The sequence below is a fragment of the Hypomesus nipponensis genome, chromosome 19, assembly GCF_054491055.1.
Source record: "Hypomesus nipponensis isolate SF chromosome 19, ASM5449105v1, whole genome shotgun sequence".
NCBI lineage: Eukaryota > Metazoa > Chordata > Actinopteri > Osmeriformes > Osmeridae > Hypomesus > Hypomesus nipponensis.
Window position 1 is genome coordinate 11,901,602 of NC_140379.1, and position 16,274 is coordinate 11,917,875.

The 16,274-nt window shown below is 39.2% G+C and overlaps 1 protein-coding gene across 3 annotated transcripts; it reads left to right on the plus strand.

Moving 5' to 3' along the window:
• The first annotated feature begins 10,100 nt into the window (after positions 1–10,100).
• On the plus strand, positions 10,101–16,045 carry cdhr5a (cadherin-related family member 5a). 3 transcript variants are annotated; one of them, XM_084682700.1, is made up of 14 exons: positions 10,101–10,273; positions 10,787–10,959; positions 11,216–11,278; positions 11,518–11,607; positions 11,691–11,777; positions 11,889–12,044; positions 12,242–12,427; positions 12,807–12,897; positions 12,991–13,088; positions 13,436–13,642; positions 13,784–13,897; positions 14,003–14,069; positions 14,325–14,485; positions 14,813–16,045. In XM_084682700.1, exons 1-14 carry the CDS (start codon positions 10,183–10,185, stop codon positions 15,413–15,415), a joined length of 2,187 nt encoding a protein of 728 aa, XP_084538826.1. In that variant the 5' UTR covers positions 10,101–10,182; the 3' UTR covers positions 15,416–16,045. The 3 variants fall into 3 exon arrangements, with proteins under 3 accessions (XP_084538826.1, XP_084538828.1, XP_084538827.1); XM_084682702.1 differs by having other exon boundaries at positions 11,994–12,044; XM_084682701.1 differs by having other exon boundaries at positions 10,102–10,273; positions 11,889–11,993.
• Positions 16,046–16,274: the final 229 nt, after the last annotated feature.

The following is a 16,274-nucleotide window of genomic DNA, read 5'->3' on the forward strand; positions in this document are numbered from 1 at the left end:
GATCAGCACCAAAAGCAATGGATAGTCCCCGTTAAACGCGCACTGCGCTAGATGACACTCCAGCGTGTTTCAATTTAAGTTTCCATTGTAGAATTACACAGCCGTCCACAATAGCGTTGAAAAGATGAATAGCATATTACTGCTGTAGCCTATGTTCTTTGCCTTTCCCTATGTTCTTAGCCTTTAGACTATCAGATCACAAGTATTGCGGGGTAGGTAGGTAGGCTACCTGAGCTGACTAATCAGAGCTTTAAATCCAGTGACTCAAAGCTGCTTAGGACTGTTGGCTGGCCTTAGTCGTTTTTCAAACGATCCGTTATTATAGCTAAGTATCCTCCGATTACATCTGAGCTCTGACAGTTCCAACGTAGGTTTGGCACAATGCGTTTTTATTGCTGCAGAAACTTTTACATTAAATGTCAGACAGTGGTCAGACGTGGGATTTCATGAATAAACTAGAGAGGGTACACATTCTGGGGAAATTGTGAGGTGTGCTTGCGTCCGTTGCAGATGGGTACGTTTTTTTTTAACTTAAATTGTACAAGTAATATGTTGGTAATTTAAATAAGTATGCATACTTATTATTTATGAAGATTACATAGAGTAAAAAGTTTACATTTGCTGCTGCTCATTTACACTTAAAAAATAATAAGAATAATGTATAATGAAACAATGTTTTCTCTGTGTATATTTTTTCTATATCAGCCTCCTTCAGTAACTAACTAACTAACTAACTAACTAACTAACTAACTAACTAACTAACTAACTCCTTCAATCCTGGTCATGGATCCTGGTCCCTGGGTCTACTGTAGCTGCATGTTTTTAGATGTTTATTTGCTCCAAATGACTGGTTGTGACAACAAAAGTTGGACACAAGATAGACTACGACTAATAAACCTTACAACTCCCCCCCCCCCCCCCCTCACCTGTAATGATGATGTTCGGCTAGCACTGAGGTCCTTTCTGCCACAAAGTAAATACATCCACTCATAAAGAGGAAATAAATAACCAATTTCATCATCTTAAATTAAACACATGTCAGACTACAGCACCAGCTACTCTAAGGAAGTGAACAGAGATTGGGAAAGTTTAATGGACTTAGAAAACACAAGAAACTCTCAACAAAAACACAACCTATTTTTAACACTACAAAGAAAGCAGCAACATCATCATCAAGTTTGGACAGACCCTGGCTCTATGTCAACCTTTGTAGGATTCCAGCAAAGTCAAGCCCGTATCTACGATAATGGATGTCTCCAGGAGTTAGGCATGTGCACACACACACATAAATATACACATATATACACACACACACACACACACACACACACACACACACACACACACACACACACACACACACACACACACACACACACACACACACACGCATACACACACTCATCTGCCTGGTAAGTAGTAGATGTATGCTATGTGTTCATTCAATACTGAAATAATTGGTTTGAGATAAGAACTTTCTGATTCCATGGAACCAGGATATGGCTGGATGGGGTTGTTAAATACATGTGGGGGTGTTCGATTCCTGTGTGGAGCAATTTTTCTAAATGCACCTGCATTTCTTGTATGCAGCGGCCCACCATATAAATTACACTGAACACTAACTTGGCGAATTAAGCTGCTTCTGATTCTTAAGTGTGTGTTAATGTTGTGTTATTTGGCTTGTGGCTTAGCATTGCATTAAAAACTAGAGAGGGTACAATTTCTGGGGAAATTGTGAGGTGCATTTTTAAAACCTAAATTGCACAAGTAATATTTTGGGAAGGGGAAGTTCTCATGTGAAGCCCTTTTCCTTGGTTTCAATGTGTCTTTAAGATGCAACATAATAAACCACAGTTAGGGAGTTATTAAAGGAGTCATTGATTGCAAAACCAAATTTACCTTGTCACAGTTGAATAATGACAGTTCAGTGGGTAAAATGGATATACAGTGAACCCCAAAGTCCATTGACACCTCTTTCCTATGCAAATAACACAATAAAAAATGTAGCTGTAAAACGGTAGGTTTTGAAAAAGCCACTGAACTGACGTTGTTGTATACCAATCAATCATCTATATATTCAAGAGCATACCATCAAAGGAGAAAACCTAGCGTTTTTTCCCGGTAAAGTTTTGTGATCTTATTCATAAATCATCAATCAGCTCAGTTCCACTTTAAGGAACAGTGTGAAATGCCCCCAAAAACCCAGTCAATCACCCCTTTAATTTAAATGAGCGAAGCAAGTTCAGGCATGGCACTTGGGCAGCGTCATATGACCCATTGCCGTGTTCTTAGCCCATAGGCTTAGCTCAATAGGCGCTATTAATAAATGGTGAAATCAATCACGTAAGTGTCTTGACTGAAATGGAACCCATCTTAACCCTTTCACGCATAGTGGTCACCACAGTGGACAGCTATTCAAAACTCTGTTTCTTGTATATGCATGGGTTTTGGTGGTTTAGTTGCACATCAGCCACTCTAGTAGACGCTTTTGCCAGTTGTTCTAAGTGAAACAACATTTTCGAAATTCAAAGATGGCCGATGGATTTTCAAAAACGCTAGCTAGCGCATAAATTGTGGAGCTGGAGCTGCTGAGAGAAGCAGCGAATTTGATTGACCAGAGTCTTAATTTGCAGTCACTCAGTGGTCTTTATCTTGGTCGGAAAGTGTGGAAATAAGTCAAAGAACTTAAGTGTATAAAACATTTTTTTATCAAATAAATAATGTTCAACTTCATTTTTGTATGCCTAAAGAGGACTAAAAACACATGGGAAAAAATTCAAACTAAGGTTTTCATAATTTATGGATGACTTATGATTGATGAGACATTGATACCAAGGAAAATGGCTTCACAAAAAGACTCCCCCGTGCCATGGAACTGTGACTTGGCTTGGGGGGTGTATCAAAGACAAATACCACATCCTCTTTTGGTTTATTGCTTCATTACTGGAACTGGTTTTTAAAGAAACATCTTCTGAAGTGATGCCACCGAGGCAATCCAGTAGTTAAAGAGTTAACTTGTAATGGAAAGTATCTGCCACCTAGCTACATTTATGTCACCCTGTTCGTTCTGCAGCTCTTCTCTGTTTGAGTTGAAAGAAGGTGAGAAGATACTGGGATTCATGTTACTTTGACAGTAACAAACAAAGCAGCAGCGACATCATCAAGTTTGGACAGACCTGGCTCTATGTCAACCCCTGTTGAATTCCAGCAAAGTCAAGCCCCTAGCTACAATCATTGATGTCTCCAGGAGAGGGTTAGGCATGTGCACACACACACACACACACACACACACATCTGCCTGGTGGGTAGTAGTAGGTAGGTGCTCTGTGTTCAGAGTTTAAAAGGAGGTGGGAAGATGCTGAGATCCATCGTTGGTTCACCACATTGATGTAAATATGTGGACATTGTGTGTGACCTCTCCCTCAACACAGATGACCTCTCCCTCAACACTGGCAACCTCCTGTCCTTAACACAATCAGTGATCTCAGAAATGTGTTGAGGGGGAGGTCGTCTGTGTTGAGGTGATGTTGATATGTGATTGTATGATTTATCACATCATAATTTGGGATTTTAAAATACGTAGTTCACACTGAAATACACTGAAATGTAGGGCTTTAAAGGTGACCCCTGGCAAGGGTCCAAAGGTCAATACATCAGACAATGGTTGACAAATTTGAAATTGAAATGTGTCAAACTTACATAAATTAACCTAAAAGCTAAGACCTTTCCAAAAATGGGTTTGATGTTGTTGCACGACAAGTATTTTAAAAATCCAAACCTGCCATTGCAGTAAGGTTTCTTTCTAAGTACAGATTCTAAGACCATTCATAATCTAATTAAACTACATCAGTGGACGTGGTCAAAGTCAACATTTTTTTGGTGGCATATAGTCCTGGTTTAGCACAAACAATATTAGGGTACAGACCCACTTGTGCATTTTTATATATCCCCAAACTTAAAAGATGATAATTTGCTCTGCATAAGACATGGCCTAAACAGACCCTGATATCAAATTTGGGTTAGTGGTTTGTTGTCCTTGGTGGTACATGTTCGTGGCTTGGCCTGTCGAATATTTTGGACTAGTAAATATTTTTCTTCATATGACCTTACCTCAAAGCCAAATAGAGGCTCAACAGCGCCACTTTGAAGTGTTCATTTTCCAAATTCAAAATGTGTCTTGTACTCCAATGCTACCGGGCTGAAAATTGGCATGTTGCTCCATTGTGAGACGTTCCATGCAGTGTGACAATAACATTAAAACTTTAATATAATTATTTTTACAGTTGATTATGCAAATGTATTTTAAAAAATCATACCAAAGTTAACTTTTGTAGTGCTGGTAATATATATATTTTATTGATCTATAATAAATGTACATATATTATCAATGTGATCAATGAAATTGGGGATGATCTTGGTGTAAAAAACAAATTACTAAAATAACTAAAAACGTTCTCCATTAAACACTAGATCGAGACATTTAACAACGCCATAGCCTATTTGTAGTTAAATTAAGTGTTTCAAAGTTTACATGTTTAGGGTTAGAAAACAGAACATCTTAATGATTTATATATAACATAAAAGTATATATAGATTATAATATAATAGAGGTGTTGAAGACATAATTTAATATTAGCAGTAAATGCCCATGTTGGAGTAGTAGGAAAGATGGGATGCGAGGGATTACCCATGAACTTTGTATACCCTTACAAAAAATAAGTCTATTAAAGTATACTATAAGTATACTTAAAGTATACTAAAATATTGATATTACACTTATAGTTCATTTCTGATATACTTTTAAGAAGTATACTTAGAAAAAAGTTAACTTTTGATATACTTTTAAGAAGTGGGAGTCAGATGGCTGAGCGGTGAGGGAGTTGGGTCCTTGGACAAGGCACTTCACCCTACTTGCCTCGGGGGGAATGTCCATGTACTTACTGTAAGTCGCTCTGGATAAGAGTGTCTGCCAAATGACTAAATGTAAATATACTGAGAAAATAGTTAACTTTTGATATACTTTTAAGAAGTATGCTTAGAAACAGAAAATGGTATACATTTCTTCTGGAGTAGGATGTACGCTTTCTATTATTATACAGCAAAAACACTCAAAACACTTTAAAAGTACATTACAGGTAAAACATTTTAGATCCATCTTGTATATTCTATTTATTCATGTCTAGGAAAATCTATTATGCATTGCACGTTGAATCTTTTTTGGTACTGAAGCTGTAACCTTATTACTGCCAAAACATACTCTTATACTAATAATTATCAATTGGAGTATTAATGGAAAAAAGCTACTTGAGAAAGAAGCAGGCAGAAGGGTTGCATTATGCATTAAAATGCTGTGAAAAAATGAAGATAGCGTGGCTCATTGGCTGGTCAATTCCCATGATACAAGGCGGTAAATAGTGTTAACATTTGCTGATAAGTTTGCCGTTTGCTGAAAATACAAATGTAACTTCATGAATGTAGTTTTTAAAATGTGTCTGCTTAGAATGTAGTGTTTTGTTGCGTGGTAACATCTAAACACACCACGCCGTGGAGTTGCACATCTAATAGCACATGATTTCATTGTAATAAAATGAGACAGATGAACTCACAGGAATCTTCCTTTATTGTCCTGACAGACTCTGTTCGGACAAACAGACCTTATACACACTAACAGCTGACAAGCCTGTTTCCTGCTCCTTCCTGCATCTTTAAATTAAGGCATGAATATGATTAAAATAAAATAGCGGCAATTAGCCTCTAACACATACCCTTGCTAAAGCTCAGGGCAGAACTGTTGGAAAGGAGCATCTGTTGGCTTCTGAGGACAACTCGAGAACAAGCACACATGCTATAGGAACACAGCGCAGATGTTCAGCTCACCCCCGATTCCTGAAACAGATTGGGGAACAAAAAGATACAACCTATAAGAACGACAAATGCCAAGAAGAATCCACTGTGAAAATTAAGTGTCTGCCATGACACACATTGCTAAAGCTATCTTATTTTTTATGTTCTTAACTCAGCCTCAATGATTACTTAAATGAGTAATGGTAGAAACATACTTATATCTGTTCCCACAGTGCAGGCGAGGAGGGACAAATTGCTCTGGCATTTGCGAGGTCAGTGATTGATTAAAAGAAGCAATTCATTCAATGCTCTCTGACAGAGAACTGCTTCTCATGTTTGCAAATTATCTTGTTAAGAGTTCAGACACATCTTCATGTCTTTGGCTGACACCTATGCCTTTGAAGTGAGAAATGTTTCTGTATGTGCCACTAGTCTATGATTAAGTGAACTGTGCACCTTTGTGGCTAGAACCTCTTAGCTCATCAGAGATTGGAGCAAGCCAGGTAATCAATTGGCCCCAAATGAAGTTATCCATACAAACATGCAGGCTGGGCAGACAGGAAATGTGCTTTGTATAGAACCATTCAACAGACAGTGCAGGAATGGTGGGAAAGAAGAGATATTATTATTCTTTCATTGATCCCATGAGGCCTTTAGCCTTTGGTCCCCTTTACAACAAAGAGCACCGGGACTATTAGAGTTTAAATGCTTCAGTTCAGCATGCACTTTACAAAATGTCTTGGTTACCTGACTAGGAAGTGAGAAATGACTAAGCATACAGAACAGTGTGTTATTAGAATTTAAATGATCATCCCCTGTTTTCATGACAATATCACTGACAGCTATGGTATCTCTGGTCCATTAAGCCCATGTCTGTACTGAGCAATGGGGTTAAACCTGGTTCACACAGAGTTTGCTCTCTAATTGATAGGCTTAGTTAGCACATTGGAAGGATTCTGTGTGTCAGAAGAGTTTAAAGGCTATGGAAAAACTGTCCTTGTAGTGGAATTCACTTTGGTAACAGATTATAATTGTTCTACTGTTTTGGAAAACTTAGTTTCTATGTTTTGGAAATGACGTTTGGACAAACATTTTGAATGCGTGTTCAGAATAACGTTTTTTTTTAACAATACTATAATGTATTCATGGACACAACACTTGGCATGGTTATGTTCAGAACCAGATCTGTGTACAGAGAATTTTCCTTTAAGATTCTGATGACGATTTATAGATTGAACATCACCAACTTTGAAAATAAAGTACTGTAAAAAGTTGGGAGCAGGAAAATTAATTACACAAGCACAACACATTCTATTTAGAAGTGTCATGTCACCTCAACCTGAGTGTTGGCGTACATCACACCATATGTGCAATACCTAATTGTTACCATGCTTCTTTCTTGATGATGCCAAAGGCAGCGATGAGAAGACGTTCTAATCCCAAATGTTTTTAATGACTTTTAGATCACATGGAGGGAGGTGTTTTACTATTAATGTTGACTAAACAGTTTTTCAAACTTTTACTTTGCAATGAACAAGGCATTTACTGAGAGTGTTGAGTTCATCGGAATGAGCATCCGTTGTTATGCCAAATGTTTATGTGAATACCCATATTCACATAAACCCTACAGCCCAAGTTTATAACTGGGCTGTAGAAAACTTAATGTGTCTGTAATGTGTCGTAAGGCATCAGTTTACCAAAAACTATTCAGGACAGAATTAAGTGTGCATAGACTCAATACAAATTCCAGGTTCATAGGAGGAGATGGGATCTTCAAAAACGTACTAACTGTACAGACCAATTGTGCAGATATCTGTACTATCCACCTGATCTTTTCAGTGTTGGTGGAACTGTGAACAGTTTGCGCACTGACCTACATTGTGTTTTGTACACTGCTGAACCAGGTGTAATATTTTGGGAAGAATGCAGTTATATAATCTGAGAGGGTAAAAAATGTACTGTCTTGTCCTGTCTTTGTCCTTGGTTGACTGTACTGTATCAGTAATTCCCCTTGTAAATAATCCTTATTTCATAAACAGTACTGTGCAAAACCTATTTACATGACTAGTTAAATATGTATTTTTTTGTCTTCTGTATGTGTAAGGCAGTATAAAAGTGCAATGATGAGAACATCTTTGTTTGGTCTAATATTTAATTGTTTATTAAAGCATTTTCCCTTTACTTAATTTGTTTTTGCCTTAGACTTACATGTTGGGGTCAATTGCTGTTTTTTTCACCAAGCATGTCCCAATGCTGCATACATTTGTGTGGCGCTTGCTTCATTTTTTTGGTTAAGACTCATGTCGAGCCCATATAATACAAGATTTAGTGAGGCAGGATTGTGTTGGAAGAAGGTGACATCACACTTACTTCAAAGGGTTAATAGGAGTAGCACTTCACTAATTCCACCAGAGATGATTAGCAATCTACTTAGAGACATTCCTTTTACCCATGCAAAGCTCAGAGAGCTCCCAGTCTGTGACCTCAGCAACAAGTGGTGAAAGAACGACTTTCATAACATCAAAATGATTGTTTGCTAGAAGTTAGCATTCCGCAGTAGTTTAAATGCCAGTTTTTACATGTGGGATTAAACAACCACAGATTGAAAGCAAGAGAAATTAGGGTTTGTTTAGAGAGTGTTTTGAAGATTGACCCAGCTATGTGATACGGAAAGTCATAGACTTGCTACATCTGTGCTTCAAGAGGTTAAATTATGAAGTGGTTTGATCTGTTAACAGTAACAGAAACTGCTCCACTATCTATAAATGTAATTGATCTTAATTTATTTAACAGCGCAGGATATTACAAAGACAGTAGCAAATGGTAAGGTAGAGGAGGTTGCAGAGATGATCACTTATGTCTTATGTCTTTTTCCCCCAGTTAACTTCACCCTAGTCTACCTGGCAGGAATGTGCCACGTCTTCATGTGCCAGCGGTCAGCAAGCTTGTTCCAATTAGGTTACTTGGGTGAACCAGTCTGACCTGGGCTGTTCTTCCTTACCTGTAAGTAGCTGCTGTAGAAAAGCTTAAAGCACCCTGAGAGTATTAAACCCTCTCAGGCTTGAGAAGTTAAAGTATATACGGGTCTTGAAACATAGGTTTCTGAGTACTGTATGTGGTTTTAGACTGGATCTACATAGACAAATGTACCTGTCATTATTCATCCTCAGGCCTCATCTTTAATGTACTTGATTTAGGCTAGCTGTGGCTGCATCTCTCTAATGCTCTCTGCTGGTTGTGATATGAACTGTTGGAATGCTATGCGACAAGATAATTGAGGGCCAAACAACACAGGCTGGTAACATTACTTTTACACCTCCCCTATTTACAGCTTCTGAGTTACTTGAGAAATTATAAGGACAAAATTGTATTCTAATTTGTAACAGATATTATTACATATTAATAACTACATGGTCTCAGCTGAAGTTAAGTCTACACACTAAAGTCAAGCTACATGCATGAAACAATTCATGTAGACATTTATTGAGTTTCTAGGCAAACTTCTGTAAATACAACCCAAACATTGGTTTAAAGCTAAACAAAGTCACTGCTTCAAGCCAAATGTTGTGTGTTACTAGAGGCTATGTTCTCTCTGTGGCAGTGGCATGTCATTAGCAGGGTTCCGTCATGCTAGCACAATGTGCTTGCTTCATGTGACACCATGACACTGTGCACTTGTTGTTCCCACACCAAGGAGTAGAAGGGGGTGGCTCAATGTGTGTGTGTGGCAGAGATAGTGTGTGAGTGAGCGGGTGACAGTGGGGAGGGTGTGTTGTGTGCTGACTGGGTAAAGCCATACATGTGTTCCAGTATGTACCAGCGTTTTGGGCCTTCTAAGGAGAGCAAGAGACATAGGAAGGTGGAAAGAGAAAAAAGAGGGGTTTAGAGTCACTTTTCTGACTCCACTCAATAACATGCAAAAGTCGTTTGCTCAGAGTAACTCAGTATTACATTATGTCAAATAATATAAAAATCGCAACCATGTAATTTCATGTAATCCAACATCTAAATAATTTAATTCAGGCACAAAATAGTAAAGAGTCCTCAACCATTTGTGCATTCCATTGAAGGCCTTTGTGAGTGGAGCATGGGCACCAATACAGAATGACCCCTCTGGCTCAAACAGATGCAAGTATTTTTGTAGGAGGCAGCAGTCCACTGTTGGCAAGCTCTTTAGGCAATATATGACCGTAAGATGAAGTCACAAACATTGCAACTGTAGTCGACTCCCACTCGCCAGGCAACACAGTCAGTGCTTTATGTGGAGAAGTACCAGCTGGTACCAAGGGTTCCTCCGTGTCCTGCTGACTTTATTTGTGGCGCGTCTGAAATCAGGACATGGAACAGATTCATAAGAGCAAAACTGTGAATATCTTCGTTGGCTTTCTGCTGGCTTTATCAATATGTTGTGTTTGTAAGGCCCAAAAACGTGAGTACTGCGCAATGTCTTTCTCTCTTGATGATGTCATCCTGGCCTGTTCACGCACAAAACTTGCGGATGTTTTCGCTCAGACTTTCTTTTCTGGTTGACTGGATCTGGAGACTTGCGTCTTGCATGTCAGAATGATTTTGAGCTGAAATGAAATTTGAAAGGCCTTCAAACTGTCATTTCGTTTCCCATCTGGGATGGGAACAAATTATAGGTTTCCCTTGGAAGCACATCACTTATTGAAAGCACTAACCATTCTTGATGCCCAATCAAATGTGCCTTTTTTCATTTAGACTAATGATGTGTGTACAGAATTACTTGAATTTAAGTATTCTGTATACAAGAATACATGAGTAACACAACAACAGAACAAGGTGCTATGAGGCCTTCATGCCACCATGGCACAACCTGTGGACATGCCAAGCAATTGCGCACTTATAACTTGTCTTTGTTTATGTTGTTTCTTGGTCTATTGAGCAATTTTTTCCCAAAACATTTTGTAATGTCTTTCAGTTTGTACAGTTTCTTCCGACCCTGTATTTATTCAAGAAAACAGCACAGTAGACCTGCTGGTTGCAAAAATCAACTCCAGCGAAGATGTAACACTTACCTTAACAGAAAATCCAGAGGAGGGTTTCTACCTGAAGGGTTCTGAACTCTGGGCTGTAAAAGGATTGGATTATGAGGTAATATAAAAGACAATGTTTTTGTTTTGGAATATTTAACCTCACTTTATTTTTCACGTGTCTTTGACCTGTAGGGCTACTTTAGTGACATGCAAAGCTATTGTGTAGTCATCATATGAGATAAGTATACATGCAACTTTGTTCAGAATGAAAGCTCTATGCAAAACATTTCAGTGACATTCATGATTTTTTGTTCTGCATGCGAGTCTTGTGGAAAATTTTAAACCCTGTTATTTAATCTCCATCTGCTTCTCAGACCCTTCCCAGTGTAGACTCCTTCTTTGTCCGGGTGCGATGCAACAGAACAGGCTCTAGATCTGTGAGTAGAGATGCCACCTGGACCTTTCTTAGTATCTGGTTTCAATACTTTTGGGCGGTCTGTCAAAAGTCAATGTCTTATTTACTTGGTTTATGCACACATTCTGAATTCCACGAGTAGATGAAAAATTACAATATGCAGACCTGCAAGATAAGACTTGTTAGTAGAGTGTTAATGTTTAAGGCTTTGCTGGTCCATTTAAGCTTTCTAATTAGACTAATCATCATGCACTTTTCAAGGTGAACGTGTCAATTGAGGTTTTTGTGGAAAATGTGAATGACAATCCACCAAACTTCGCTCAAAACCATTATGTTCTTAATGTGAATGAGGTAAGAAGTTTTTATTCTCTTGCAATATAACATAAATAAAGGAAATCTGACCAGAGCTTTAGCATTAACTCTGTCACTCATAGCTTTCCCCAGTCAATAGTAGCGTTGGACTGATAGAGGCCACAGACATTGATTCTGACCTATTGTACTACCGACTGGAATCAGCGATGGTAAGATAATATTTTGCTTTCTATGACCATACTGTATTTATCACTTCCTCTGGATTAAACAATTTTGCTCTATTTGCAACTTTTCTTTATTATTATTATTATTATTACCAGGACAGGTATTTCCGACTAGAGAATGTGAACACTCCAAAGATCCTTGTGCAAAACATTCTGGACTATGATGCAATTCAAAAGATTTCCCTTGTCTTGCATGTGCAGGTAATGTCAAAGCATTTTGAAGACGTATTGGTTGCTCAAGTCTATAACATGGTAATATTAATTAATAACAATGCCACAATTGTCTCTTGATGCAACATAGTCCAACTTTAGTTAAAGAATGACTGATAAAACTGTACCATGACAATGTTTGACTACCCTTTTGCTATTCAATATTTAACAAACACCACTTCACCCGCCAGGTGACGAGTTACATCTGACCTTTGACCCTAAGTTACATCATTCCCCAGGACACCTATAATGGCTCAGCTTCCAGTGAACCCTTCTTCACTTCAGTCACCACTATAACGGTCAACGTTAAAGACATCGACAACCGCCCACCATGGTTTCAGCCCTGTGTACGGACCAACATTGGCCCAGCCAAGCTGTGTGTCAGCACAGGATACAAGGGCAAGGTCAACCTCACAGAGAGAGAGGTAAAGCCCATCACTTCTCTTGACTGGTTTCACAACTAAAATGCTTCATCACAGGATTAAATAGTACCCTGTTATACTGATGAATAGAGTTCATATAAAATATTTATCTTTCAAATCTTCATAATTTGCTCATGTACTGTAGTTAATTACAACCTACATTTGAAACATGACAGAAAATAAAAAAAAGTGACAGAAATCACACCTTACACTACATTAATTGTAACTGATCTAATTAGACAGGGCTCTAATTATACAGCAATTAATTTGTTAAATGAAAATCTTTAACATTCCATACTATGCATGATCTGAAAAAAGGTGTGAGTCTCAAAGTAATTTTCATGTTTCAGACAAGAGTTCACACAATGCTTTTCATCCATAGGATGGAGCCTTGGCTTTGGAGCCTGGTCCTGTATATGCCAAAGATGGGGATAGAAATAGAAGTGAGCAGATCAGCTACAGAATACTCAGAGGTAACTGGATGAATTGCTCTTCTAAAATACATTACGAAAATTAAACTTATAACAATATGTTATTGACAATATGTTGTATATATTTTCATCTAGGGAACGAGGGCAACATTTTCCAGATTGATGAGGAGACTGGCAACGTAACCATGGCCAAAGCTGCTGATATCGTGGGACTGATAACTCTTACTGTTCTGGTAACAATGTTATAATGTTTTTTTTATGTGTGTTTTTACATCAGTGTAACGATACAGTGATGATTACCTGGTTCTACAGCATCACTATCCCTTCAGCCAGGAAGTGTTTGATTAGACACGTTTGCTCATTTAACTTTGCCATTGTTCTCAGTGGAGAAAAAGCATCTGTACTGTTGGTACTAATCTTCAAGGGCATACTTATGAAATAAATAACCAAAGAAACTACTAGTTACGTTAGTTCCTAATTACTAATTCTATTTGGGGTGCAAGTTTGTTTTAAGCTAGAATGGCAGGGCGCTAATATCAAGAGGGATTTGAAAAGTCTGAAAAGTCATTGGTTCTTCAAGGCTTCCCAGGTCACAAACAGAGATCAGTTTGCCACCACAACAGTGAACATCGAGGTGATGAAGAAGAGCAGAAATCCTCCTCGCTTCGAAAAGGACCGCTACGAAGGCTACATCTACAGCAACTCAGTACCCGAGAGCATGATCCTCCGAGACCGCACTTCCAACAGGCCCTTCAGAGTCAAGGCCCGGGATGAAGACTTTGCCACTGTAGGAATTGTCTAATTTGACATGGCATCTGTCAATGGGATAATAAATTTGTTATTAAAATCAAGTCTTCTGCAAGAAATCAATCAGACACGTCTCTATGTCTCTCTAAATCTGTCACTTTTCTCTCATTTTTTGTTTCAGGGTATCAACCCAGACGTGAAATATGAGGTGCAGTACAGCAGTTATGTCAACGTGACTACCGAGGGTTTTGTGATTCTGAAGAGAGTTGTCAAGACAGAGTCATTTGCATTGCAGGTCTGATATACTTTGTCAACAATGTGTTTTTTTCATGAATTCAATGACATCAAAATGTTTTTGATTACATTAGGTTTTCTTGTTAATGTTATCATGGATGAGTAGCTGCGTGCAGTGGATATCTCAACAGGGGAGTTTGGTACAACTGCCCTCTCAGTCCAAGTAATACCAGGTAAGACAATGAGTGACACAGAGAAAGGTAAATTTCATGGGGAATGAAAGCATTCCTGTACATTGGTCATGTTGATATACACTTTGACTTAGCAGACAATATAATAGAAATCCTGTTAATAATTCCCAACTAGGGTGGTTAATAACATTGTTTTCACTGTTCACTGTGAAATTGTACGTTTGAAGGCTTGCTGCGAGACAATTCTCAGAGCACCACTGTATTCATTGTCATTTATTTCCCTGTTGACCTTTGCAGCAGTGGCAGTCCCATCCCCCTCTGGAGCAGGCTACCGTGCTGGTGACATGGCGCTTCTGGGCCTGATCATGGCAGCCGTGTTGGTCCTCTGTCTCATTGTGATTGGCTTCCTGATCTCTCGTCTGAAGAAGGGGAACACCAGTTTTCATAAGCTATCTGAGGTCAGCACTCTCCTCTGAGTTACGCTTCAAAACACTTTTTTTCTGCCATTTCCCCAAATACCTTATCTCTCAATTGGTGAGGCAGTTCAATAGTGTCAGTAAGTTGAGTGCTGAACTGCCTACAAGCAAAGGGATTATCCTCAATGGCTGCATTAATATTTATCAGATGAAACGCACAGAAGGGCTCCCTGTTAAAGAGAATAAATGAACCTACAGGTACGTTCCGAAGGCTGTAGCATCTGTGGCTGTGAACAATGTGCCCATGTTGTATCCTATGGTTCATTAGATACTGTATTAATGAGATCCTCTCACCTCCTGTCCTTGTAGTGCTTGGGTCCTTGTCTGCGGTTTGGTCAGCCCCAGGGTCAGCCCAAGGACACCATGCAGTACACCAATGATGGCTTCCAGAATGAGGGCGACATGGGCCGTGGGGGCTCCAGGCGTCTGGAAACAGCCAGCCCCAGGCGTACGGTCCCCCCAGCTCGAGATAGAGTGATCCCCATGGAGCAGCGAAACCGTCATTGCTCTTCCTGTGGAGTATATGCTAACCACGTAGGCAAGGCTCGACCGGCTAGCTTCTCTGGGAGAGGGGCAAGACAGGGAGAGGAGTACGGAGTGAGATCAATCCTCAGCAAGGAGAGGAAGAGGGACGAGAGGCAGAAGACTGTGTGGTTCAAGGAAAATGAGGAGTCTTCAGAAATTGAGGTTGAGATCATCCCAGACTCTCTGGGCCAAGAGGAGAAGGCAGCGGACGAGGTGGATGAGGAGGAGATGGAGGGGGGAGGTGAGAGCATGGCTACCCAGAAGACAGATTTGGGTGATGGGCAAGGGGAGGTGACTGGGGGGCCTGTTCAAGAGCCTAAGGATCAACTCATTGCTGACTCGGCAGACGGGGACAAAGGGGACGAGAAAAAGGAGGCGGATGGCTGAGATCATGAAAGCAGTGAATGTCTTCGAGCCTTAAAGAGAAAGCGTTTTACATGAAAAGTCGCTTTTGTAGAGATTGGACACAATGGATAAAATGCTGTTTTCATTTCACTTTTTTGATGATTTTTCGTAACAGTTTTTCACACTCCATAAAGGCTCCTGATGAAGCAGGACAGACTCAAGGAGACACTATTTATTTCTGGTGGGAATATCCTATATTTGTGAGCGTCTTTGATAATATTATAACCATCCTTTACATAGTATGTGTAGACAGTAAGTCTACAAGAGTAACAAGAAACAAAAGACAAGAGTACACAAAAGGGGGAAACCCATTACTGCTCAGTTCCGAAGAGTCAAAGACTAATTTCAGATTTAGTTGTGAATGAAGTAAATGTACCGTAGTAGCGTTTTATAAATCATTTTAATTACCATGGAGTTTTACTAATGTGAGAAAATACTTTTGGGGGTAAAGAGGCATTTTTACTTTGCCACAACATGAAGTCTGGGAAGGAGGGAAATTATGTCTACTGAATACTACACACAGATATATATGTATATAACACATTTTTGGGGTCTTGGGGCATTGTTTATTGTATCTGCAGATCGTATTTATTAAAAAAAATTGTCAAGACACCCACGTATTGATTCAACCATTTATTGCAATGGAAATAGGTTTGTGATTATGTCTAAGGGGGAACTCCCTGCCTTGGCGCATAGCTAGCAATCAAGTCCTCTGAAGGTTAAGGTCTGGACCTTCAATTAACACACTTGTGGCTGAATGCGTGAGTGATGTCAGCTGATGATACGATGCACTGCCCGAACTAGCTCTGCCCATTTCCCTCAAGAAACTCACTTATTGATG

Excerpts from the sequence above, each read along its gene's own strand:
- cdhr5a (XM_084682700.1), top strand. The coding sequence starts at position 10,183 with ATGGAACAGATTCATAAGAGCAAAACTGTGAATATCTTCGTTGGCTTT. Across the intron at positions 10,960-11,215 it reads TAAAAGGATTGGATTATGAG|ACCCTTCCCAGTGTAGACTC; the intron begins GTAATATAAAAG and ends TCTGCTTCTCAG. Across the intron at positions 13,643-13,783 it reads GGGATGAAGACTTTGCCACT|GGTATCAACCCAGACGTGAA; the intron begins GTAGGAATTGTC and ends TTTTTGTTTCAG.